At 34.4% G+C, this 27,941-nt stretch overlaps 1 protein-coding gene across 1 annotated transcript; it reads left to right on the plus strand.

Moving 5' to 3' along the window:
- Positions 1-237: 237 nt before the first annotated feature.
- Positions 238-27,476, plus strand: LOC124455441 (myotubularin-related protein 5-like). Its single transcript, XM_047006080.1, is given in 27 exon segments — positions 238-443; positions 1,233-1,432; positions 2,124-2,310; positions 2,527-2,655; positions 3,392-3,562; positions 5,410-5,483; positions 5,768-5,888; positions 5,891-5,962; positions 6,733-6,866; positions 10,862-11,212; positions 12,351-12,526; positions 12,759-13,018; positions 13,539-13,750; positions 14,084-14,131; positions 14,521-14,655; positions 15,566-15,670; positions 19,593-19,778; positions 20,444-20,710; positions 21,496-21,659; positions 22,011-22,173; positions 23,073-23,153; positions 24,553-24,682; positions 25,222-25,358; positions 25,574-25,687; positions 26,194-26,284; positions 26,715-26,740; positions 27,145-27,476. Coding segments are annotated over 27 exon segments (3,975 nt in total). The 5' UTR covers positions 238-295; the 3' UTR covers positions 27,238-27,476.
- Positions 27,477-27,941: the final 465 nt, after the last annotated feature.

A 27,941-nucleotide genomic window follows, 5' to 3' on the forward strand; every position in this document is an offset into this window, starting at 1 on the left:
AACTGTCGTTCTGTATAGGTTGTAAAAACTGTCGTTCTGTATAGGATGTAAAAACTGTTGTTCTGTATAGGTTGTAAAGCCGCTAACAAATAACTGCTAGGAAAACAGTTTACACACACTAAACAACAAACGTCAAGGCGCGAGGATGACATTTTGCGCCAGTCATCGCCTATTGTCACGGTCTGTGATTTCTACCCACGTAATAAATGGGCATAAAAAACCGTCTGAATAGTTTGTCAGAAAACACATCAGTTCAATTACTGTTATTTTGTTTCAGAACCTAAAACCAGGATTGATGCAATCTGCATACACTTGCGTACAAGAACATCCCATTTGGCAAAATCCACAATTTTGGGAGGAAACATTCTTTAGCGATGTTCAAACGGATATAAAGCATTTATACGATGGAACAAGCACTAAAAAGAGGCTATCCACCGATAAACGTAAGCAAATTACTCTTCTCGTCCATGAATTACCACGTTATTAAGTTCTGTTAAGAAATAATATGTTTTTCGTGTTTGCTCAGGTTAACTCTCGTGCAGAGATCAATTGAATAACAACAATGCGAAACAGATCAATTCAAACCAACACTGAAATTTTTCCGCCAACATGTATTCGTGATTTATTTGCAAATTTTCTTTCATCGATTTGAATGATTGAGCTCATATCTGTTTGCAAAGACTAATGCAAACTCAGCCATAGACCAATCAGAGGCAAACTCAGCCATAGACCAATCAGATGCAAACTCATCCATAGACCAATCAGTGCACGGGTTTTGTTGTGTTTTTTTTTTAATAAATTATAACACCCATTAGTGCACTAACTGACATCGAGTCATTGTTTTAAGCTTGTAACAAACATATAATTTCTTAGTCCCTCTACACAAAGTGTTCAGGGTATATTGAAAGTACTTCGTCTGTCCTTTGTTATAATAGTTTTTCGAATGCAAGCAGTATTGGCGACAGTTTGTCTTATTACATATTTTTCACTCTTCGTTGACATTTTTGTTGTGGCTTATGGGATTTACGTAGAAAACTGTTCCAATATCATGTGAAGATTCATTTCATGAAAAGTTTAATCGCTAAGTTTTGAATAAAACTCTTAGGTAACATAAGTGTTTTCGTGTCCCCATTTCAACCCACTCTTTTCCCTGTCAATGGCAAGTTCAGGCATTTCCACACTGGCATTATAGACCTTATAAGGGAAAAAAAGTTGAACATTTTTTGTTGCAGTGTTAGCCCATAGTTCTGGCATTTTTGAACGCCTATCCACTCCACGAAACTCACGGAACAGCCTCACGCAAGCATCGCCTCCGTCATTAGTACCAAAACAAGACCTCATTGTTATCACGAAATCTGGTATCTACCCGCAGGATGTATCTGATTCTGATTTGATAGTGAATGATGAAGCGTTAGATATTGCTGCTAAGCAGGTGAGGCTTACTTTTTCACTCGAATGTGTCTTTACATGAAGATTATTTGTCTTCTTATCTTAATGGCGAGAGAAACCATTTTGTCGAGGCCTTACTTAAATAGGCTAAATGCATTTGGATGAAACGTGCTGCGTGAGTTAGCAATGAAGAATTGTGCGTGTCTTGTTGAACATGTTTGTTCCTGATGCTTTGCCTTAAGACACAAGTTCGGTTGTCATGATTCATTCTTTTTTTTTCTTTTTGCAATTTTCGTATCGGTTTCTTTTAGCAAATACAGAGTTCTTTCCTTTTTCTTTTTTAAACCACACTTTTTTATCCTCTTGTTATCAAAATGATACCTATATGTTTTGTTACATGTTTGTAAATGTAGATCGTCCAGGTTGGTATAGTCCTGAGAAGGACAGTTTTTGTAGTTGTTGACTGACGTTTCGACAACCTTAGCAGTAGTCATCTTCAGAGTCATGAAGATGACTACCGCTGAGATGACTACCGATGACTCTGAAAATGACTACCGCTAAGGTTGTCGAAACGTCAGTCAACAACATCAATACCAACAGTCCTTCTCGGGACTATACCAACCCTGACGATCTACATCCACAAACATGTAACGATACTCCCGGGTTCAAACCATTTTATTACGATTTGTCTCAAGTTTCAAATCAAGTTTTAATGTTTTCTTGGTTTCATTCAGCTTGGCATGTGGGAAACATTTTCAAAAGATTCACAAAAGACATACGTAACAAACGAGGAAAGCATCGTGTTTAGCCAAGCCATCCACTTCGTCAATCGTATGGTGTATCTCATGATACCCCTCAGTGTCTCTCAAATGGTTAAACCAAAGAAGAGACGTCAAAACGATGTCATTCTAGAAAATACTGGTGAGCGTCTTTCTACTGTAAATTGATATTAATATATTATTGTTTAAAGTATATTCCTCGGGTCCAGGACTTTGGATGTTTTGTCTTCTTTTGTACTTATTACAGTCAGATAGAATCAATCAAAATCCACTAGTCGATCTAGAGCACTTTAAAGGCGCTTTTATTATTTTTTACACTGTTATCGAATATCATTGATTATAATTTGGTATTTTTTAGGGGTGAAAGAGAACGTAGATGGATCCATTGCAAACACTAGTATTGGATCAGATGGTCGTGCTAATCCCGGTAAAATTGTTCCTCAAAGTACAAATGGATCTGTCAGTGATGTCAATGATACCACCACGGGTAAGAATAAACAATTTCCGTGTTTTGATGGCCGGACCCAAACATACGGGAACTAAGCGATATTAAAGAAAAGCGCGGGAAACACGTCCTAAAAACGAGTGTTTGCACTGTTTTTCTTGACTCGAGCAACATTCCAAAATGTTTGGATTATGACATCCAAACACTTGAAAGCGTTAAATTATTGTTACATAAAATAACTTTAGTGTAGTGTGTTGTTAACTTTAAGCGGAAATACGAAAATTAAACTATATCTAGCGAGCAAAGCTGTAAAGGTTAGTAAAACGTAGAATTACAGCGAGGCTTTTGAATTTAAAAGCTTAGAAAAAACACCAATGCTGATTTAAGTTTACATTTCAAATGCCAGAAATGAACTCCAAGTCAATTTAGGCAAAAAAAAATCGGCTTTGCTTTCAGGCATGTTCAAAATTCTCACGACAGCAATTTCAATTTCCATGTTTGGATGGCCTAATGCAAACACGATCATCGACCAATCAGAGCACGCGTTTTGCACATTTTAATTGATAAATTTCTTCATTCATTCTTAGGGAAAATAATTACCGAAAAAAATTCCCATGTCTAAAGAGCTCAACACAACACAATTACGGTTTTACCACATTATTTTCCGAAAATCTGAAAGGACCTAAATTCTAAAAACAAGAAATTTGTACGTGGTCAACCCAAAGAATGGATAATGTAAACAAAGTTTGACATGGGATATGTTTGTTTTATGTTTTAGGGGTGGGTAGTGTGTATGGGGACGTCCATGCTGGTGACCACTGGGAAGATGATGAAACGGACACAATTATTGATGAAGTGACGAGATTTGTTATTCGCTTTGTGGATAGAGTTGGAACAGTTGCAGGAATTTCAACCGACCATTTGAAGTCTCTTTACAGCTTGGTGCCAAGTAGGGATATTTTTTTGTGTGTGTTTTGAACACATTTACAATAGAAATTTGTTATCTTACGAAGTACTGCATCTTTTTGATTTTCCACTTGGGTATTCCAAAAAAATTTTACGATCCCAAGATCAATTCGGGAAGCATGTGAAACCTTGATTGAAATTTATGTTTAAGGCTGTCCAGTAAGCAGCCAAAGTCTTTCTTTCGAAGTGAAACCTTGAATGAAATTTATGTTTGAGGCTGTCCAGTAAGCAGCCAAAGTCTTTCTTTCGAAGTGAAACCTTGATTGAAATTTATGTTTGAGGCTGTCCAGTAAGCAGCCAAAGTCTTTCTTTCGAAGTGAAACCTTGATTGAAATTTATGTTTAAGGCTGTCCAGTAAGCAGCCAAGGTCTTTCTTTCGAAGTGAAACCTTGATTAAAATTTATGTTTGAGGCTGTCCAGTAAGCAGCCAAGGTCTTTCTTTCGAAGTGAAACCTTGATTGAAATTTATGTTTAAGGCTGTCCAGTAAGCAGCCAAGGTCTTTCTTTCGAAGTGAAACCTTGATTGAAATTTATGTTTAAGGCTGTCCAGTATGCAGCCAAGGTCTTTCTTTCGAAGTGAAACCTTGATTGAAATTTATGTTTAAGGCTGTCCAGTAAGCAGCCAAGGTCTTTCTTTCGAAGTGAAACCTTGATTAAAATTTATGTTTGAGGCTGTCCAGTAAGCAGCCAAGGTCTTTCTTTCGAAGTGAAACCTTGATTAAAATTTATGTTTGAGGCTGTCCAGTAAGCAGCCAAGGTCTTTCTTTCGAAGTGAAACCTTGATTAAAATTTATGTTTGAGGCTGTCCAGTAAGCAGCCAAAGTCTTTCTTTCGAAGTGAAACCTTGATTAAAATTTATGTTTGAGGCTGCCCAGTAAGCAGCCAAGGTCTTTCTTTCGAAGTGAAACCTTGATTAAAATTTATGTTTGAGGCTGTCCAGTAAGCAGCCAAAGTCTTTCTTTCGAAGTGAAACCTTGATTGAAATTTATGTTTAAGGCTGTCCAGTATGCAGCCAAGGTCTTTCTTTCGAAGTGAAACCTTGATTGAAATTTATGTTTAAGGCTGTCCAGTAAGCAGCCAAGGTCTTTCTTTCGAAGTGAAACCTTGATTGAAATTTATGTTTAAGGCTGTCCAGTAAGCAGCCAAGGTCTTTCTTTCGAAGTGAAACCTTGATTAAAATTTATGTTTGAGGCTGTCCAGTAAGCAGCCAAGGTCTTTCTTTCGAAGTGAAACCTTGATTAAAATTTATGTTTGATGCTGTCCAGTAAGCAGCCAAGGTCTTTCTTTCGAAGTGAAACCTTGATTAAAATTTATGTTTGAGGCTGTCCAGTAAGCAGCCAAAGTCTTTCTTTCGAAGTGAAACCTTGATTAAAATTTATGTTTGAGGCTGCCCAGTAAGCAGCCAAGGTCTTTCTTTCGAAGTGAAACCTTGATTAAAATTTATGTTTGAGGCTGTCCAGTAAGCAGCCAAAGTCTTTCTTTCGAAGTGAAAGCTTGATTGAAATTTATGTTTGAAGCTGTCCAGTAAGCAGCCAAGGTCTTTCTTTCGAAGTGATACCTTGATTGAAATTTATGTTTGAGGCTGCCCAGTAAGCAGCCAAAGTCCTTCTTTCGAAGTGAAACCTTGATCGACTGATTCAAAGTCTGCTATGGGGCTGAAATCGAAAAAAAATGACATTGTATTGAATTTTTATGCCCATATTATAGTTTCTATAATGTCTACTACAATTTTTCCGTTAATATTATTGAATTACGTTAAAAGTGTAAGACGGGTTATAAACGACAGGACTGCTATCTTGTGATGCCGTAGATTTTATTATTGTATTTCAGGTGTGGTGACTATGCACACAGAATCACTGGAACCAGTTTACAGAGAATATAAACAACTTGCTCCTATTCGAAAGGTACAACTACGATACAGAAATGTATTTATACGTAATTTTCAAAACATTCTTGAGGACTGTGAAAGAACAATAATCTTAGAGTATTTACGTAACAAAACCCATCTATATCGTTCCTCGTTGAAAATTGTCGGCAAGTTATATCCATATTGTAAAATCACATTTGCAAAATCAATGCACAAAATTTCGTTGCATCGATGGCAAACTTGTCTGGTTTTGTTTGATGTAGATAAGGATGTATAAATATCATAGAAAATGTAATTTCTCATCCTTTGCTATATTAATAGGCTAAAATAATCCGACCCGCCATGTTGCCTCTTGAAGAAATGCAAATGGATGGACTTCGCTGTTATTTAATTCCGGATGGTCGGGAGACTGGCACTGGTGTGCATTATGGCGGTCCTGTTATGTTCCTGCGGAAGGCGCTGTATTTGTTACTAATTATCGGATTATATTTAAAGGAACTCCTCTTGATGAATTTGGTGAGTTTAAACGTTATCAAAACTAATTTCGGTTAGTGGATGTTGTGCATACGTAGATTGTATTGGTGTTTTGTTTTTGTTTCATTGGTGGAGGCTCGCAGTTTTTACAATATAATTTTATCTATGTCAAGACTTCATGTTATCATACCTTTTTTCATACTTGGTATTTGTTGTTTGTTTTTTAAAGTTTGTTCTTTCGAGTTTGGTGTGCTAAGATATTTTACCAGTGGTTGCTATAGGACTATGTGTATATGACATGAGCAAATAACTATTTTTGTCCAAAGTATTCTTTCTTTGTTTCTAAATAAATACCGACAACTCCAATTGGCATGTGTCATTTAAGCCAAGATACCAACATCTGAAGAACGGGCATTGTTTTTTACTTTAGAAGGAGCCCAGTTCGCCGAGGAAAATTATGCCGGTCGAGTGTAAACGGAAAACACTGTTTTTCGAGATTTCAGTCAATAAGTTTTTTTTGTTATATACCCATGAGAAAACAGAGAACAACGTACATAAACGAAATACTTACTTTCGCAAAGGAATGTTTAAATAAAATAGTAAAAAAAATTCCCGCTCTTTTTTAATCGAGATAAGACACTAACCAATGTCGGGCAAAGGTCGCGCTTTTACGATATGATAAACGTGACTTTTCATCATCTAACAGTAGATAATGTATTATCTATCTTACGTACGCTTGAGTTACTTGTATGAAAACAATGGGAAAAATGAACTTTGAAAATGCGTATTTAACAATGTAATTTAAATTTCAGCTTCAGAAATGATCGTGACGAGAAGTTTTCCAATTGGATCCTTAGTGAGAGATAAGAAACTCCCAGCTCAGTATTTGCGACATCTTAGATCTTGGTTGCAAGAATGTGTTCAATTGCGATCTGCGACGTTTCAGGTTTTTGACTCCATGCATTGATAACGTAGAGCTGATTGAATTCTCCCAGGCGTTAATAGGATTCTGACTGTCGTCAGTAAAGTTTTCAAAACCTAAAAATTTGCGGGTAGAGACGGGTACCACCCGTGAGGAAGGCTTCTTTAAATATAGTTTTTGAGGATGTTTCAAATTTCAATACTCCCAGTAAGCACATGCATGTGCCCATGCTGCACGAATCACACGGCTAACGAGAAAAACTTGATTTTACTTTGAGGAATGTTTTTAAGGGAATCCTACCCGGGGAGGAAGGTTGAACTTTTTTACAACTCTGTCAAAGCCATTTACACTCTCCAGTCAGTTGACAAAGTCTCCCATAGAAGTGGTCGGTATTATTCACTAGCTGCTTTGCATATGATGAATTATCCCCCCCCCCCGTGTTCTAGAAGCTCACACTCTCTAACTGCTATATAAAAGTGGTTTTCAACGACAAGGTCATGTCTCCATCAATTGGGAGATTTTTTGCTTAACTATTGCAAATCAAGCCATCAGATTAATCAGATTACCGTTTTAGCTTATTAAAACAAGTTATGTGGTAGTAGTAAATCTGTTAAATTGTTCACCACGATGATTTCGTGCCACATTTGGTAGTAGTAAATCTGTTAAATTGTTCACCACAATAATTTCATGCCATATTTGGTAGTAGTAAATCTGTTAAATTGTTCACCACAATGATTTCATGCCACATTTGGTAGTAGTAAATCTGTTCAATTGTTCACCATAATGATTTCATGCCACATTTGGTAGTAGTAAATCTGTTGAATTGTTCACCACAATGATTTCATGCCATATTTGGTAGTTGTAAATCTGTTAAATTGTTCATCACGATGATTTCATGCCACATTTGGTAGTAGTAAATCTGTTAAATTATTCACCACAATGATTTCATGCCATATTTGGTAGTAGTAAATCTGTTAAATTGTTCACCACAATGATTTCATGACACATTTGGTAGTAGTAAATCTGTTCAATTGTTCACCATAATGATTTCATGCCACATTTGGTAGTAGTAAATCTGTTGAATTGTTCACCACAATGATTTCATAACACATTTGGTAGAAGTAAATCTGTTAAATTGTTCACCACAATCATTTCATGCCACATTTGGTAGTTGTAAATATGTTAAATTGTTCATCACGATGATTTCATGCCACATTTGGTATTAGTAAATCTGTTGAATTGTTCACCACGATGATTTCATGCCACATTTGGTAGAAGTAAATCTGTTAAATTGTTCACCACAATCATTTCATGCCACATTTGGTAGTTGTAAATATGTTAAATTGTTCACCACGATGATTTTATGCCACATTTGGTAGTAGTAAATCTGTTGAATTGTTCACCACGATGATTTCATGCCACATTTGGTAGTAGTAAATCTGTTAAATTGTTCACCACAATGATTTCATGCCACATTTGGTAGTAGTAAATCTGTTGAATTGTTCACAACAATGATTTCATGCCACATTTGGTAGAAGTAAATCTGTTAAATTGTTCACCACAATGATTTCATGCCACATTTGGTAGTTGTAAATCTGTTAAATTGTTCATCACGATGATTTCATGCCACATTTGGTAGTAGTAAATCTGTTGAATTGTTCACCACAATGATTTCATGCCATATTTGGTAGTAGTAAATCTGTTAAATTGTTCACCACAATGATTTCATGCCACATTTGGTAGTAGTAAATCTGTTCAATTGTTCACCATAATGATTTCATGCCACATTTGGTAGTAGTAAATCTGTTGAATTGTTCACCACAATGATTTCATAACACATTTGGTAGAAGTAAATCTGTTAAATTGTTCACCACAATCATTTCATGCCACATTTGGTAGTTGTAAATATGTTAAATTGTTCATCACGATGATTTCATGCCACATTTGGTAGTAGTAAATCTGTTGAATTGTTCACCACGATGATTTCATGCCACATTTGGTAGAAGTAAATCTGTTAAATTGTTCACCACAATGATTTCATGCCACATTTGGTAGTTGTAAATATGTTAAATTGTTCACCACGATGATTTTATGCCACATTTGGTAGTAGTAAATCTGTTGAATTGTTCACCACGATGATTTCATGCCACATTTGGTAGTAGTAAATCTGTTAAATTGTTCACCACAATGATTTCATGCCACATTTGGTAGTAGTAAATCTGTTGAATTGTTCACAACAATGATTTCATAACACATTTGGTAGAAGTAAATCTGTTAAATTGTTCACCACAATCATTTCATGCCACATTTGGTAGTTGTAAATATGTTAAATTGTTCATCACGATGATTTCATGCCACATTTGGTAGTAGTAAATCTGTTGAATTGTTCACCACGATGATTTCATGCCACATTTGGTAGTAGTAAATCTGTTAAATTGTTCACCACAATGATTTCATGCCACATTTGGTAGTAGTAAATCTGTTGAATTGTTCATCACGATGATTTTATGCCACATTTGGTAGTAGTAAATCTGTTGAATTGTTCACCACGATGATTTCATGCCACATTTGGTAGTAGTAAATCTGTTGAATTGTTCACCACAATGATTTCATAGCACATTTGGTAGAAGTAAATCTGTTAAATTGTTCACCACAATGATTTCATGCCACATTTGGCAGTAGTATATCTGTTAAATTGTTTACCACAATGATTTCATGCCACATTTGGTAGTAGTATATCTGTTAAATTGTTTACCACAATGATTTCATGCCACATTTGGTAGTAGTAAATCTGTTAAATTGTTCATCACAATGATTTCATGCCACATTTGGCAGTAGTAAATTTGTTAAATTGTTCACCACGATGATTTCATGCCACATTTGATAGTAGTATATCTGTTGCATTGTTCACCACGATGATTTCATGCCACATTTGGTAGTAGTAAATCTGTTAAATTGTTCACCACAATGATTTCATGCCACATTTGGCAGTAGTATATCTGTTAATCTGTTTACCACAATGATTTCATGCCACATTTGGCAGTAGTATATCTGTTAAATTGTTTACCACAATGATTTCATGCCACATTTGGTATTAGTAAATCTGTTGAATTTTTCACCGCAATGATTTCATGCCACATTTGGTAGTAGTAAATCTGTTGAATTGTTCACCACGATGATTTCATGCCACATTTGGTAGTAGTAAATCTGTTGAATTGTTCACCACAATGATTTCATAACACATTTGGTAGAAGTAAATCTGTTAAATTGTTCACCACAATGATTTCATGCCACATTTGGTAGAGGTAAATCTGTTAAATTTTTCACCACAATGATTTCATGCCACATTTGGTAGTAGTAAATCTGTTGAATTGTTCACCACAATGATTTCATGCCACATTTGGTAGTAGTAAATCTGTTGAATTGTTCACCACGATGATTTCATGCCACATTTGGTAGTAGTAAATCTGTTGAATTTTTCACCACAATGATTTCATAACACATTTGGTAGTAGTAAATCTGTTAAATTGTTCACCACCATGATTTCATGCCACATTTGGTAGTAGTAAATTTGTTAAATTGTTCATCACGATGATTTCATGCCACATTTGGTAGTAGTAAATCTGTTAAATTGTTCACCACAATGATTTCATGCCACATTTGGTAGTAGTAAATCTGTTAAATTGTTCACCACAATGATTTCATGCCACATTTGGTAGTAGTAAATCTGTTAATTGTTCACCACGATGATTTCATGCCACATTTGGTAGTAGTAAATCTGTTAAATTGTTCACCACAATGATTTCATGCCACATTTGGTAGTAGTAAATCTGTTAAATTGTTCACCACGATGATTTCATGCCACATTTGGTAGTAGTAAATCTGTTAAATTGTTCACCACAATGATTTCATGCCACATTTGGTTGTAGTAAATCAGTTAAATTGTTCACCACGATGATTTCATGCCACATTCATTATTTTATCGCCCTCTTTCGGTAAAAATGATTTATTTGTTGTAGATGTTAAAGCTTTGTTTTGATGAGGAGGTCGGTGCCGAGAAAATTGAACTGTTTCGTAAAACGTTGACGCGATTACGATATCCTTCATCGGTCTTAGACACATTCTCGTTTAAAGAAGCGGACAAGAAACCACCTGCAAAAGTTGTCCGCCTGCAAATTCCACCCGCAGAAAGTCAACCGCGCAATACTGGCGCTAGAATACCTCGGGCTGTTAGTGATATTCGAAAGGAAGCAAAGCAAGCGAGAGGATCGATGAAACGAGGCCAAACTCGAAATGGCATATCATCCCCTAGATTACCTAGGAATAATTTTTCATCTGATGGTTCTGTAGAAAGTATGAGCGGCGAACAGGTGAGTGGTTAGTAAGTGTTGATAGTAAATATACCTGGGTGAAGGTGACAATAGACGACTCGTTGTTTGAACGAATAATTTCCGTGGTTTGTTCTATTTTTTACTTCGAGCCGATAACAAATCTTGTTCGTATAAGTAGACAATGACCCACTATTGAAGAAAAGGGAAGAAAAATATCTTCATAAAGCCGAACGGTGTTTTTTTACATGCATTTATAAAATAAAACCAAACGCGCGCGTTGATTGGTTGGTAGCTGAGCTTGCATTGGCCTTCGCAATCTAATCTGAGGTCAACCAGTTAAATAAATCAAAGAGAATTCGCAAATCAATCATGAATGAGGATTCGCAAAGAGAATTCGCAAATTAATCATGTTGAAGGAAATATTAAAGCGTTGTTTTAAATTTATTTTCCTGTTTGTACATGCTTAATGCAAAATGCGGAGTTTGTCAAGTTTTTCAAACTTATGAGCACATTACTTACCATTAGTTACCATTACTTACCATTACCTACCATTAGTTACCATTAGTTACCATTACTTACAATTACTTATCATTACCTACCATTACTTACTATTACCATTATTTACCATTACTAATCATTACTTACAATTACTTACAATTACTTACCATTACCTACCATTAGTTACTATTACCTACCATTGTTACCATTATTCCATTACTTACATTCCATTACTTATCATTCCATTTACTTTTATTACCATTCCACCATTTCATTACTTACCATTCCTTCCATTACTTACCATTCCTACCATTACTTACCATTACCTACCATTACTTACCATTACCTACTTACCATTCCTTACCATTACCTTCCATTACCTTCCATTATTCTTCCATTTACCATTACTACCATTATTACCTCCATTGCCATTACTAACTCTTAACCATTACCTACCATTACTAACCATTACCTACCATAAACTATCATTACCATTACAAATTACCTACTATTACTTACCATAGGTAACCATTACCTACCATTACCTACCATTACCTGCCATTACTAAGCCCTTAATAACCATTACCTACCATTACTTACCATTACCTACCATTACCTACCATTAGTTACTTTATGGTTAGCTTTTCTGCAATGTTATTGGTTATATATATTCTGTTAGGTTGATGGATCTTTTGTGGTACGAAATGCGCCGGTTATTGAAAACTTGAATTTAACCCCGTATTGTGAGGAGTATAAAAGACTTGGCTTTGGCTCTGTACTTGACGAACGTATAGGGAGTAAAAGTGGATCTTGGAGGCTTTCTATGGTCAATCTTTCGTACGCAGCCTGCCGAAGGTAAAGTTATAAGAAAAATGGTGGAGATAATTTTCAATTACAGAATTGTTATGTTCAAAATTTCCGAATAAGACTTAGGAGCATTTAACCCTTTCATTATTGCCATAAGTGTTTTAAAACTCATATTTACTCGTATAATACATTTATTTTGCGAAAGGGTAAGCTTTACAAGTCTTTGAAAAATAAACATGTTTTGACAAAATAGTCATCATATTGTGGATTTTTCTTTCAGTTACCCGGCTGTTTTAGTGGTGCCACAACACGTGACCGATGACTCTTTGTTGCGAGTGTCTAAAAACCATCGCCATATGCGTTTTCCTGTTGCGACGTGGAGACATAAAGTCAATAAATTCGCCGTTTTATTGCGATCTTCTGCCATTGAACGAAGCTCTGTGGCATCCATCATTCGCTCTGGTGTAGCTGCAAGTGGTGGAAGCACTGACGCAATACGTTCATCCAACGTGGAGCAAGATAAATATTTATCTGCCGTTGGTTAGTTGTTTATATTTATCGTTTCAACACTCGTCCCCTACCCTCACATGTAAGTGCCCCAGCGCAACGCCCCCTCTCCCACAAACACACAGATCTATCGCCACCCTTGGTATCACAACAATATATATTACTTTACTATATATTACTTAAGTATGCATATATATTACTTAAGTATGCGCACGTTGTGGATTCTCGTTTTTTTAAAAATCACATTTTGAAATAAAGTATCTTCAAAAAATAAACGAGAACTGATGAAAATGAATTGTATAATTGTTTTTCTAACACTGAGTGATTTAGATATAGCTTGATTTTCTACGCTATTAATTTATGGATACTGTTGATTTTTGTAAGATATGTGTCACAATATAAGTATGTAGGGACTATTTGCCATTCTTTAAGTTTTATTAACATTAGCAAATGTATCTGCATTTATCATTTTTTTCTTATGGATCCTAAAGTTTTGCTTTAAGCATTATTATGTGATTATGTAACCGTGATTTTCTATGCTTTTAATTTTAAGTGTCTTCAAATTCTGTATCGTGGAATAAAGCGGAGGCGAAACATCGTTCATTGGCAGCCAACGTCAGCATGTCTAAAGCAACGATGAATCTACGATCAAATGACAAGGCATCTAAACGTGTTTCTGTTGTGGATTCCGTTGATAAAGCAATAACTGAGCAAGGATGGGAGCCTGCTGCACTATACGTTTTTGGAGACAAAAGCAATTTAAAGGTGAGATTTTTTCCTGAAGCTTTGGTGAAAATAGGACTTGACATTTTCTTGCCGCTCGCCCTACGGGCTCGTCTTTACAACAATACTTCGGTCCGTTATTTCTCCGTAAAGACCTCGAGCTCGGTTATTAAGGGCTTAATATAAAGCATACGTATAGTCGTTCACTAACCAAAAAATAATTTATTGAAACGAGCTTTTGCAAATATATAATAATGATAAATTATTTTTGATTATTGAACGATTGCTTTATATTTATAGCAAATTGCTTGTAAAATAAAATTCTTTTTCAGATTAATTAATTGAATATCTTACCTTACCGTTTATCTTTCACAGAATTTAAAGAAAGATTCGTATACCAATATTGATTTTGTTCCTATTGAGGTATGTCATTTTGACTATCGTACAATATGTAGTGTGTAACCTCTTCACCTTAAAACAGCCTGGGAGTGAGGAAACAATGAAACGTTCGCCATGTTGGTTGAAATTTGCGTTGTAAATAAAGAAAATACACTGTCAAAGTCATTCAACATGGAGACCATTACGTAATGTGATAACACCAAGAAAATAGTTGCAACTATACTAAGATTTTACAATAGCAGCTTCAAAATGGACAATGAAATAAAATGTCATGTTTTTATTGCTGTGTGTCCACAATTCTTTCGTTCAAAACAACTTAATTAAAAGCAATCAAGCAAATTTTCAAATGCACATCTTCAATGTACGATCTATTGATCTGTTTAATCAGAGGTCTTTTATTCCTGTCGTACTAGATACCGGATGTACGTGATCTCAAAACCAGCTTACGTAAGTTGTTCAAAGTTTGCTGTCCCAGCAATCCCCCTAAAGATTCCACTCAAGGTGATCCATTTTTCAAGTCGTTGCAAGATACTGATTGGTTGAAGCAGGTATCAGCTGGTTTACGCTGTTTTATATAATATATGTATATTGATGGTTTCAATTGTATTATGATAATCTAACTCATATTTAACAACAGGTTCTCTACTGTGACGTTTCTCAACATGCTGTAGTGTGATTTTTCTAAATTCTAAACTGTTGTTGCTAGACAATTCATTATTTCCGATTCTTGTGTCGTCAAAAAAGGATGGAATCGTATTCCAATGTCAAATTTCTTATGTATATTCGGCTGTGTATAGTTTCAGCATGGTAATTCACAGTCTACTCTTATACTATACTCATTTTTGGATATTTGATTTGGATATTACGGGGTGGTGGGGTGGGGTGTGTATCTACTTTTGATTAGGAATTGGTAGCTGCTTGTTGCCGAAAGTCAGGCTATTTTCGTTAAATTGTTCAAACTCTGTTCCATTGAACGCTACAATCGCAATTTCTTTTCCTTAATTGTTTGGTATACTTAGTATTTTGTTGGGAAATTTCCACCCCTCCTGTATTCCATCTGGCCAAAGCTAGAAGTTTTGCATCCTTAGTTGTTATGTATACTTTGTATTTTGTAAGGAAATCGGCACCCCTCCTGCATTCCATCTGGCCAAGGCTAGAAGGGATGCACAACTCTCGTAACATCTCGATCCTAAATTCGTTCTTGTTCTACTGTGAACCATTGGATTGTTTAAGAAATATATTAAATCTCAACTAGCTACGATCCTAAGTCATCAGTCAATAGAAAGGAACATTAGTTTGCGTTTTCCCATAAAGATAAAACAGCAACCTATGAATAACTCTATCCAACGAAGTATATTTTTATGCCACGAGAACGTTCTTGAAAGATATGCAGAAGAAAGTATTGTAACATAGACTTTTCGGGGTTTTGGTGTATCTCATGCCTATTTTTATTTGTAGTTATCGCTTGTACTTCGGATATCCGGTGCTGTCGTAGATCTTTTGGACATTCAGGGATCATCTGTTCTTGTCTCGTTTGAAGATGGATGGGACATTACTACACAAGTAAGCTTCATTTAAGCACCTAGCTTATGTTATTTATTAACAAAAGTTACTTGTTACGTATGCTCCTATAAAACATTGAGGTCTTGCAAAACATCTTTTATATTGGGTCATACTTCATGTAAGATCTCCTTTTAGTAGCGTGGAGTTTGATCTTTGGTTATACATTGAGTTCTATAAGACCCGGTGGGGAAGGGTGCCTGGACCCGATTGTCAAAAACATGGCGGTAATTGGGATTTGGTAGTCAAAACTTCCACTTTAAAAATTGTTTTCAATAATCACTCCCTCCTGATTTCTAATACTGTTTATATGAACGACAACAAGTGAAAAAATACTATTACCATACCGTCAGCATATCATGTGAAAATAATGCTTCAGCATGGCGGGAAAAACACAGTAAACACACGCATCTAAATAAAGAAAATCGACGGCAGAGAAACGCATATTTTGGCTGTAGCATTTAAGTTATTTTATGATATTTTAACCTTTTAAAAGTGAAAATCAAACGGCATTCTTTAGTGGACCTGTAAGTCTCGTCAAACTTATACATTATTTCATGCTTCTGTGTGTTTGACTGTAAACAGTTTGGTGCAACTATTTTTCTTGCTGAAATGGATAAATCTGTGTTAAAATGCTCCTAAGGAAGCGAGAAAATGTTTGCTTCAGTCCTTCGACATAAGTCAACTGAAAATTTACCATGGATAAGTATAAGTGTTATTGTCATTGCCTGATAAATCTGCTGAAAACTGATAAAGAAAGTATGTTGAACTAGAAGAGCTGCAAAAAGAAAAAAATTCAAAACACCAAGGTGATATTGTTGGTTGGAAATTTGTATTTTGTTAACTGCTTGGCAGAACCTTGGGTCTATTACTGAACAGATCTACAATAATTTTCCATTGAAATAACAAACTTGGAAACTAGTTTGGAAACTAGGAAAGTGCATTGGCTTCTCTGACAAAAACACTCTGTCTATTGCTGCATGAAGGCAAAATAGTTAATTGACAGTGTAGGTGAAGAAATTTAGCAAATTCTATAGATATTATTGTGCCTTACTTAGAGTCTTTCGGAATTGTGTAATGTATGTCAAGAAGAAGATACAATTTTTCAAAAATGATAACCTTTTCGAGCACTACTACTTTTCTGTTCTGTTTGAACAACTTATAGCTATCAATACTAATTATTTATATGTACAAATTTACAATTGGAAATTAAATGATAAACAACTTGATAAATCTTTGTATTTTACATCAAGCCTTTGAATTTGTTCCTTTTATCTCTTGGTAAAAAAATATTAATAAAAGACATACAAATAAATTTTCTCGAAATTAGTATTTTGTACCAAGAAACTAAACATAATTGAAAAGGTCACATGTTGAAGACAGACTTTGCTTCTTTGACTAGGTTGCTTGACCATGAGCAATTTTAATTTGTTTACAATTTGTCTAAAGAATTCTTTTTATTGATTTCTACTAATTCATAATAAGACACAGATAAGTTCTTTGCCATCTATTTTTTCTTCTTCTACATTTAACTTCATTGTAACCAATACATCCGATGTGAATTTGTGGATCACCTTGAATCATACCAAGTATGGATTTGGTGAAATGAGACAATATTATGTTTAATTTTCATGCATATTAATGATATAATCACAAGCTACTGTTGAACAAAAATTTCAAGGTAGGAGCAAATTTTAGAACATTGTTCAACACACTCCTTCTATCTTGGTTTTGAAGTAGTAATCTGTTTACTATAACAATAAATACTTCACTTACAGAAACATTAAATAGTACTTTAAAACTGTTTGCATAAATCCAACTTTCCAAACCCATTATAATTACACTATACAGTCAGTCTACACTATACAGTCAGTCAAATTGAGCAGACAAGCAGTTTAATAGTTTTTTTTTATTATACAACATATACCATAGTTCTCATTAATTTTGCATGGCACTGCATTCAATTTTAACACAACTCCGTTGTAAACTTTCCCTTCATCTTTTAAAAAAAATATGAACAAATTCTGCCCCATTTTTGGGAGGTAAACTCAATTCAAATAAGTAGAGTTTAGCTTGATCATGATACAAGATGGATGCAAAACTCGATAAAAATTGGCTGCTTCGCCTCGTCTGGCGAGCGATAAAGTGAAGAACAAACAAGACTGGACCAAAATAACTTTAAATTAAAACTTAGTAGTTGAAACACTCTTCAAGTATCGTGTTACAAAGAAAATAGTAAAACTACTACTGTGCTACTTACCGGAGTCATGAAATGTTTCCTTTTCTGTCGCTATTTCAGCATCCGCAAACCACGGAAGTTTGCAGATTGTTTAATAAATAAAATTTTAAAAAAGTATTTATGTTAGGAAAATAGTTTTGATATTTTCTTTACTCCCAATCGTGGTGGTAAAATCAGGGTAGGCGACAAAATTTTTATTTCATGAGCCCGCGTCTTCCCGCTGACTTTGACCACCAAAATCCGCCATGATTTTGACCGCGTGGCGTGCGCTAATAATTTATAGTAATTTTGTTGACGTGCTCCCTCCAGGTCTTATAGAATTCAATGAGGTTATACATAAGTGGTAAAAATTCACACATCAGATTATTATAGTGTAATCTTTCTTGGTGTGTTTGTTATCTGTATTATTATTTTTACGATAGTCAATGGCGATAATAGTGCAAGCCCTCAATACCCAAGGGCAAGATCTTACGTTTTGTCATATCCAGTTCCTTTGAAATCGAATGTGTTTTTTTCAGTCCATTTTAATATGCATATATAAATATTCTCCACTGCCCCCCCCCCCTCCCAATGATCGAACTGGCAATGTCTCTGCTTCACGTCATTGAGTTCAATAATAACTGGAGCGCCTATCTCTAACACGGCTTTAATTAGCGGCTGATGCCAAAAAATGGAGGATTTGTTCCATTACCGCTGAGATTTACCGAAATTGACTGCTTTTCTGAAAATGTCACAATTTCTCTCCCCTTAAGAAAGAGTGAGGAAAAAGACAGGACAATTCATCAGCATCAAAACACACATAACCTTGTTATCTTTATTTGGTACTTGACCTTTACTTTCAAAGCATTCAAGGCATCTTTATTAAATCCATTACATCCATCCATAGAATTAGTCCAAGTTCAAATAACTGTTGTACGGGAAGTCGGTAAATCATTTACCTTTTTTCGTATTCAGCCTTAGCATTTTGCAGTTAGACTCTGTCTGGTCAATAGCATCTTCCAATTGTCTTAATATAGTGATCTATGAAATAGTGGTACTGCAGCATATTCCAGAAACATTTCGCTATCCGATCATCTCTTCATGTTGTGAGCAAATTGACCGGAACAAACTCTTCTCTACTTTATGGGTTCTCTTTAGGGTGATCGTTTCTTCATAGTATCTGCCCACTGGGTAAAAAGAGCAGAATCTTTTTTCGCGTCAGGGAAACTATTTTGCAAACAGATTTACGGTTTCACACATTAACAAATAAGTGGAAAAGTATGTTGATATTTAAAAACATAAATAGGAAAACATCAGTCGGATTTTATCGCTCAGGCTTCAAGTTCAATTGCATTTCAATTTTTGATGAACAAACCAAAGAAATATCTCACCTGTGAAAGCGACATGTTCCTTTTTTGTGGACACTACCATATCCAACGATTGTATGATTGAAGTGCTGGCATTTTAAAATAAATGCCAAAAAAGATATCGTGTTTGTTTTTGAATAATGCTGTATAATTAGCTATGGACATCAGGGGGAGGTCGAGAATATAATTTTTCTGCAAAGCGATCATTTCAGCGGAAATAGGTCCATTGACCGCCATTTTTGCGTCAGGTCCCAGTCCACTTAGCCGCTCCAGTTATTATAGAACTCAATGCTTCACGTACGAACAACTACAGTTAATACTTTATGTTGTTTTTTTGTAGGTGACGTCATTTGCTCAAGTAATGTTAGATCCATACTACCGAACGATTAATGGTTTTAAAATTTTAGTTGAAAAAGAATGGTTGTCCTTTGGACATCGTTTCTCACATCGCTGTAATCATACACATTCAACTCAATCAAGTGGATTCACGCCTGTTTTCTTGCAATTTCTTGATGGCGTCCATCAGGTTATCATTGTTTCTTAAAGTTGTCTTAAAAAATTGGAGTTAAGATGGTCTGGTGTCCGTCGTCTGAGTATTGTGCGAAATGTTTTTTTTTTATATTACACAAGAAAAACGTTTGACAAAAGCTTGTGTTAAGCATATTGTTGGGTTTTTTTTGAAAACTTTATTCGATCAAAAATTTTAGTCATGAAGTTAAGGTGCTTTTCTCGCTATAAATTCCACATTTACCATTAACTCTTAAAAGCAACTCTTTCGTGGTCATTATCTTCAAAGTTTTCTTGCATTGTACGACTCAATAAACATCTCAATGATGCATAGTTAAGGTTCAAAAAATAACTTCTCTAGATAGTTAAATTCATTTTAAGAACATGTGCACAATATTTTTTCAATGGTCTTTTCGGGCCCAGAAATAAGTTACTCATCGCCATCAGTGACGCACTTAGGAGAACACGCTCGTTTCATAAAGTAAAAACACCGTATATTATTAAAGAATTTTGGTGGGAAATGTTTAGAAATCAATTGTCTCCCATCTTTTTTATTTGCTATAGTTCAAAATTAATGATAAAGTGACTTAGCTATTTGTTCATATTGTTTGTGTTCTCAGTTATTTATTTTTATTTGAAAGTTTGGAAAAATTACTCATTTCTACATATTTTTTATGTTCTCAGATATTACGTCAGTATCCACTATCCTTCGAATTCAACGAGTATTATTTACATTTTCTCGCCTATCATCATGTCTCCATGCGTTTTCGTACGTTTTTACTGGATTCAGAGCACGAACGTGTGCAGATGGGTTGGCTATCAGATGCTGAAAAGAAAGATGCAAAGACTTCTAAATCTCACATAAAAAGTCTTTGGGATTACATCGACATGCTACACAAAAAATCATCATTATTTTATAATTTCAAGTTTTCGAAAGAACATTCTGAAAAGGTGAGTTGTTGCTTTGCAGCCATATTTTAGCAAATCTTTGCAGCAACAGTTCGCATGCAATACAATGAAATTACCTGCATGCTTTTCGGTCATGTAGTTGTGTAATCACTGTCAAATTGATTAAAACAAGATCAAAGAAAACAGGCATTTAACTCAGTTTATTTTCAATGGACGCTTTGTATATCTTTTATCTAACACGTTTATTGGTTAAACTTGTAAACTTCATTTAGTAAATCCTAGAATATCCTTGATTTGTTGTGTGGTACTTAAAGTGACATTATTGGACTGTAAAACCCATTGAACTAAATAGAACTGGAATGTTACTTCCCGCCAAAATTTTAAAGCCACCAATTCAACTAGTCCCAATCCTTCCACGCACGGCCTATAAAGTCCATTTACAGTGATAAGCTAGCGGGATTTCACCCACAGACACGCGTGTCTGAGAGTAAAATTTGTTAGTGTCAATGGTTAAACCTGAATATTTTTCTTCTCTAGACAAATACGAAGAGAAATACTTATGTCTGTGTATAATTATATTGTGCTGTGTTTTTAATGAGATATAACAAAATTTAAACAAAATTTGTTTGGGTAAATAGGAAAGGTTTGATTATAAATTGGAACGAAAATATATTTTTGTTGCTAGAATTTCGCTCACAAACACAATAATTAAAATTTATTGAGCATCTAAAATACATTTACTAAGTCACAACGACTCGTTTCCTTTATTTTCTGTAGAAGATTTTCTTCTCTTAAACCAGATTTATACATTATCTCTAAATTCCCAGGTGCTTCGTCCTCATTGCAACGTTTCCAATCTAAAATTATGGAGTTATTTTGTTTCGGAGAATGTCTCCACTGGTCCAGAGTTTGATCAAGAAGTTATAAATGAGACAGAAACTGCTGCCGAGGAAGGACAACAGAAGTTAGAAGACAAGTACGATGCCAACAGGTATGAATAAGTTATTGCGTTAAGAAGTAAGCGCGTTCCATTTAAAACGTAGCAAAGTACCTCTACGATTTGCGTGTTTCCATTAAAAATTAGTGAAGTACTACTATACTTAGCGTGTTTCCATTTGAAAATTATTGAGTACTTTAATAGTTAGGATGTTTCCATTTAAACATTATTTAGTACTTCCATTGTTTGCATGTTTCTATTAAAAAATAAGTTCAATGCCATTCGTACCTTGCATGCTTAATTTTTTGTTGCAAACTTTACTATATGTTTAAAAAAGTGACTTATAATATTCAAACGTGCGTAAATTATTGAATAAAATAGCTAACGCTTCACATTGTTTACTAGACGCTGTCGAAGTGGTATGTTTGGTGGATCGGTTCATTACGACAATAGTAGCTGTGCATATCATTTGTACGAATATAATCGCATCGAAGAAGAGGCTGACAAACACGCAACTCGTTGGAAAAATATATGGCAGCGTTTGGAACAGCCTAAAATAACGAAAACGGTATTTATAGCAAATATACTTTCATTGTGACGTGTTGTTTTACTTTTACTTTGTAGACATTAAGTAAAGGTCATCCACTGGATCTTTGTAAATGGCTTGTGAATATCATATTTTAGGTCTCATTTAGGCAGCATAACTACTTTTGCTTACTGGAGTGTGTGTATGGTGTGAATACCATTACAGATTGTAGTGTATGCATTGTATGTATGAATACCGTAGCAGATTGTGGTGTGTGCATTGTATGTATGAATACCATCACAAACTGGAGTGTATGCATTGTATGAATACCAGACTGAAGTTTGTGCATTGTATAAATACCATTACAGACTGAAGTGTGTGCATGGTATGAATACCATTACAGACTGAAGTGTGTGCATGGTATGAATACCATTACAAACTGAAGTGTGTGCATGGTATGAATACCATTACAGAGTGAAGTGTGTGCATGGTATGAATAACATTACAGACTGAAGTGTGTGCATGGTATGAATACCATTACAGACTGGAGTGTATGCATTGTATGAATACCAGACTGAAGTGTGTGCATGGTATAAATACCATTACAGACTGAAGTGTGTGTGGTATGAATACCATTACAGACTGGAGTATGTGCATTGTATGAATACCATCACAGACTGAAGTGTGTGCATGGTATGAACACCATTACAGACTGAAGCGTGTGCATGGTATGAATACCATTACATACTGGAGTGTATGCATTGTATGAATACCAGACTGAAGTGTGTGCATGGTATAAATACCATTACAGACTGAAGTGTGTGCATGGTATGAATACCATTACAGACTGGAGTATGTGCATGGTATGAATACCATCACAGACTGTGGTGTTTGCCTGGTACGAATGAACACCATAACTGACTGGCATTTTTTCTTTACAGTTTTTAACATACAATGAAGAACTTTCCAGAGTCCGTAGTGGTGTACTACACAAACGAGATACAATGGACATAATACTTGAGGTAGTATTTATGATTCTTTTTCTTTATGATAATTTTATATTGATTCTAGATAATTTATAACTTCAATGACCATTTTATGATTACCTGATCTTAAATTAATATTCTCGTTCATGCAATATACTCGTTCTATTTTGTAATTTTTGGTAAAATAATTTCTATATACAAAAGGATTTTTGTATCAGTTTGGCAACTTTTAAAAATGAACTTTTTTAACATTTAGTTTTGCTGTGCTGGTAGCACTAAACCATGAAATTGTATTCATGTTGTCTTGGAATATGTTGTATTCTTTAAGAACTAGAAAACACTTTCTGAGTTTCTAGAGAGTTTAGAAACACGTGATTGGTAGAAACAATAAATTACATGGTAAAGAGTAACACGAAGTGCGTGTGTTTGCCAAAATTTCGAGTTTCTTTAAAATTTCACGAGTGTTTCTATATAAATCTATAGGATTAGGCAAATATTTTTTGTATTTTCTTTATGAAATAACGTTTTAAGAAGAATATAAAGACAATGAATTTTAATAACATGTTTATATTTTTGCCTTAAAACTTTCCGCAATAACCACGCAAGTTTTCAATAATTTTGAGAAACTGAAGCTCTCGTGCAATAAAGGGTTTTATAGACACGGTATTTTCAAGCATTGCACTAATCAGCACCCGTGTTTTTAAAGTTTTTTTCACACAATATGAGATTGGTATCATGCCGCCATTTTGAAAGATTCTCGAACACAGTTTGTACAAAATTTTAATGTCTCTGAATTCTGATTTTTTGATAAAATCTTGAAAAGTAGTCAGTTAACGCATTAGTTTAATCTTCATTTAATTTCTTTTTACTGAAATGGAGGTAAAATTGACATCTTAATGTTGGAACTTTTGTAAGTGACCTACCTTGTGGCGGCTCACTTCACATGACAACACACCTTTTGTACTGTTTTCAGTAAATAATTTGTTTTGTTAAGTGACCTACCTTGTGGTGGCTCACTTCACATGACAACACACCTTTTGTACTGGTTTCAGTAAATAATTTGTTTTGTTAAGTGACCTATCATGTGGCGGCTCACTTCACATGACAACACACCATTTGTACTGGTTTCAGTAAATAATTTGTTTTGTTTAAATTTTCATAATACGTTGATTCCTTTGTTACGTTTGTTAGGCTTTCCATGCCTGTTTTGATCTTAGCTTTAAAAAATGTCAACATTGTTGTGTTTTGCGAAGAATAGACAGCAATTGCTTAAATTTGTAGTTCAAAATTATTTCTACAACTTTTGCTGCGTATTTATACCTTTGAAGTAGAGAGTATTTTTGTTACTTTTATAAGATGACCTTGTAGAAACTGATTTCACTTAGTTTCTTTTAAAGCTACATACTATGTGACAGATGTTACTTTTATATTTCAGGGGAAACTTCAAATCGAAGACTACAGTAACCAAGGTTTTTCACGACCTCATTCATTTGAACCTCACAGTTTCTTTACGCCAACCAACTGCGATTTCTGTCTACAAGTGATATGGAATATTGGAAAAGGAGGTATGGTTTGCTTGTGTATCTATCTATCTATGATGGCCATACAGTTGACTTTCCGTTGCATCTATAAACACGCTTCTTTATCTTGTCTACTGTGCAAAGTTTCTATGGAAATTTTGCTAATAAAATTTTACAACTAGCAAAGCTTTATAGCAGAATGCACGCGCGTTCATGTTAGTTAAATATACCCTAGTATAAATTTAATTCTGAAATCAAAGTAAAACAATCGCAGCCAGACAATATTTTTTGCTAGATTTATGATAATTGTTATGTCATACAACTGATAATTTATTTCATGATGATTGTGACGCCGCTTTTGTCCATCATGAATTTCAATGAGTGTGTACCGTTGATAATTTAATAATTTAAGAAATTTATTCAAGCAAGTCTATCCAAAATGAATTAAAATGACTTGGCTCGGTCCTGGCATCTTGATACCCAAAAACTGTTCACCACGCGTTGTAGTTACGATATATTTTGTGGAGAGATTTTGTCTCCTACCACCAAAAATTCTTTTGTATTTTAATATGTGTTTTTTATAGGATTCAGATGCACAGAATGTGGATACAACTGTCACGAGAAATGCTTATCACGTGTTCCTAAAACGTGTCCTAATTACAAGAATCTAAAAGACCAGAATGATAGAATGCCATCAACTAGTAACAAAAGCTTACACGAGGTACAATATAGTACACTAGTGAACTTCCATTGATGTTTGTTAACTGCAAACATTTTTCTTCACTTTTAAATTTATAATTATATAATATGTAAACAAAGAAGATATTGTTAAGTTTCACTTTATATTACTCATTTATACCGGATTAAGCTTTAGTTACACTAGACAAACTGATTTATCATGAATTAGTCATTTGAATAATCTTTATCATTCCATAGTCTCCAAGTATAAACAAATCTTCGAAATTTTTGTGTGGGTATCTATGGAAACGAGGTGCTTTATTCAAACAATGGAAGCAACGGTATTTTGTATTGGATACGGAAAGACATCAGGTATTGTTCTTTATTGGCAATTTTAGCGAACGATATTTTGATGGAATGTGATAATGAAAGATGGAAAACGGTGTAAAATAAAGCTTCAGATTGTCAATGTCTACTGGTTTCTGTTAAAAATTACTATAGAAAGGTTAACTTTGTTGTTTCTTACCATAGCTTTGTGCCTATTTGATTTAGTCCAAATCATACTTTGCGATACCTTATTTTTGTGATTTCACGTTAAATTTTCATTGTTCTATTTGTGACATCACGTTAAAAGCAAGAGTAACAAAAAGTGCATTTTAAAAATCGTTACATTACTGACAGAGCATGGAATTGTTAAAAGAACTTCTGAGAACGGGAGGTCCATGATTTAAAGCTTCCGACTTTTTTGATGGTGAAAATCGCAAAGTTTAAGCTGTGCAAATTATTCGATGCACTTATTTCTAGTTCATTGCAATTTGCTGTCCTTAGCTTTAACATTTTACGATGTCTATGTTTTCACAAATTAATTGGTTTTGTAGCTTCGTTACTATGATGAAGTAAGCGATGTTCATTGTCAAGGTGTTGTCAACTTATCTGAAATTATTTCATGTGAAATGTCACAGTTGAATTGTAAGTTTTATTTCAATATTTTGCTCTATAGTCTTATTTCTTCCATGGTTTTGATGAGCTTTTAAAACAATGCTCTATTGACTTTGGTTGCATAACTGAGAAAAACGACTTTTCTGTTAACTTTGGATTTTTGCGGAGGGTGTTGTGTGTTCCAAATTAAAACTTCTCCTGGGATATTACCTTAAGAGCAAATGTCTTTGTGCACCAGCTTGAATGAATTGCAAATTTTTAAGCTTTTTTGGTATCTGTGGAAAGGATATTTATTTCTGTATATAAAAATTAATAATATATTTAAGTATGGAACAAGTTGCAATTACGTATTTAATTGTACGATAAAACTGTAAACATGATTACATGATTGTAAAAGTGCTGTTATTGTATTGTCGTGTTTTTTTTTTATAAAAATTGCGAATTTCATTGATATTTTTAGCAAACGAGAAGCAAGTTTTTTTCGACGTAAGTAAATATATTTGTGTATCTTTCATCGCTGTGTTGCTTGTTTGAAGCTTTAAGGTGCTCTAAATCATCACGAATTTTGATTGGTTTAAATTATTGTGTGAAAAACCATTTGGTTAATCGTGCTTGCTATTTTCTGTAAACTATGTAAGGGTGGCTAGTATTAAATAATGGGAATAAGCTCTTTTATGAACTTTTGAATTTTCCCCGAAACTTAAAGATGATCCTTTCTTTACCACTTTTAGTTGATTTAGATTGACATTGAAAAAGCAATTAAATATTTTACGCTGATAACATTGAACCCTGTTTTTAAAACTTTGAAATAAAACCGATATAAACTATCATGCATGTAAAATACTTTTTCTTCTTAAAGACTATTTTCACTGCCTTATATGCTTCTATAGCTTCGTACAGAGAAACGATTGTATAATTTGTATGCTGCGACGGAGGAAGAAGCCAAGAAATGGATATCTAAATTACAAAGCTTGGATACGTAGAGCTTCCACGATCCAATCAGGAATTTCATTATAATCAAAAGAAATGTTGTGCATATGTGAAATATTTTAACATTTTAGAACGCATATTTAGGGTAATTTATGTATGTATTTTAATTTTTTTTAAATAATAGTATCATTTTGAGACACGCACAGGTTTCAAATAAACATGACTGAAATAACCAATACGAATTTTCGTTGTATTTCCACATGTTATAAAAATAGTGTGACACCAGATATAATCAATGAAGCTATTTATTTTTCATCAATTACGTATTTTAACAATAAGAGTCTCACTACTATCAAACGGTAGGCTAACGAGTTTAACTTATCTGCTCAGTCTGAACCGTACCCCGAGTCTAGTGTACGTGATTCCAACAATGATTCACAATAGGTTTTCCAAACAGATTAAAGGTACAGAAGTCAAAAAGGCTTAGTTGATATCTCCAAGACTTGTAGGGTGTTGTTTTGTCAACCTATACCGCCGTATAAGTTATCTTCAATTTGCTGTGCCTCGTAAATTGTCCTCAATAAGTTGTACCCTGTAAGTTGTTCTCATGCAATATAGTTAAATTACTTACATATATATATATATATAATAATGCCACAATAAAAACCAGAATAAAAACTTCTGTGCAGTTCTATAAAATATGCTCACTCATGCAAGAAAGCTTCTAGATTTCCTTCTAATAATGACTATAGATTTC

The sequence above is a fragment of the Xenia sp. Carnegie-2017 genome, unplaced genomic scaffold, assembly GCF_021976095.1.
Source record: "Xenia sp. Carnegie-2017 unplaced genomic scaffold, XeniaSp_v1 HiC_scaffold_4, whole genome shotgun sequence".
In the NCBI taxonomy this organism is placed as follows: Eukaryota; Metazoa; Cnidaria; class Anthozoa; order Malacalcyonacea; family Xeniidae; genus Xenia; species Xenia sp. Carnegie-2017.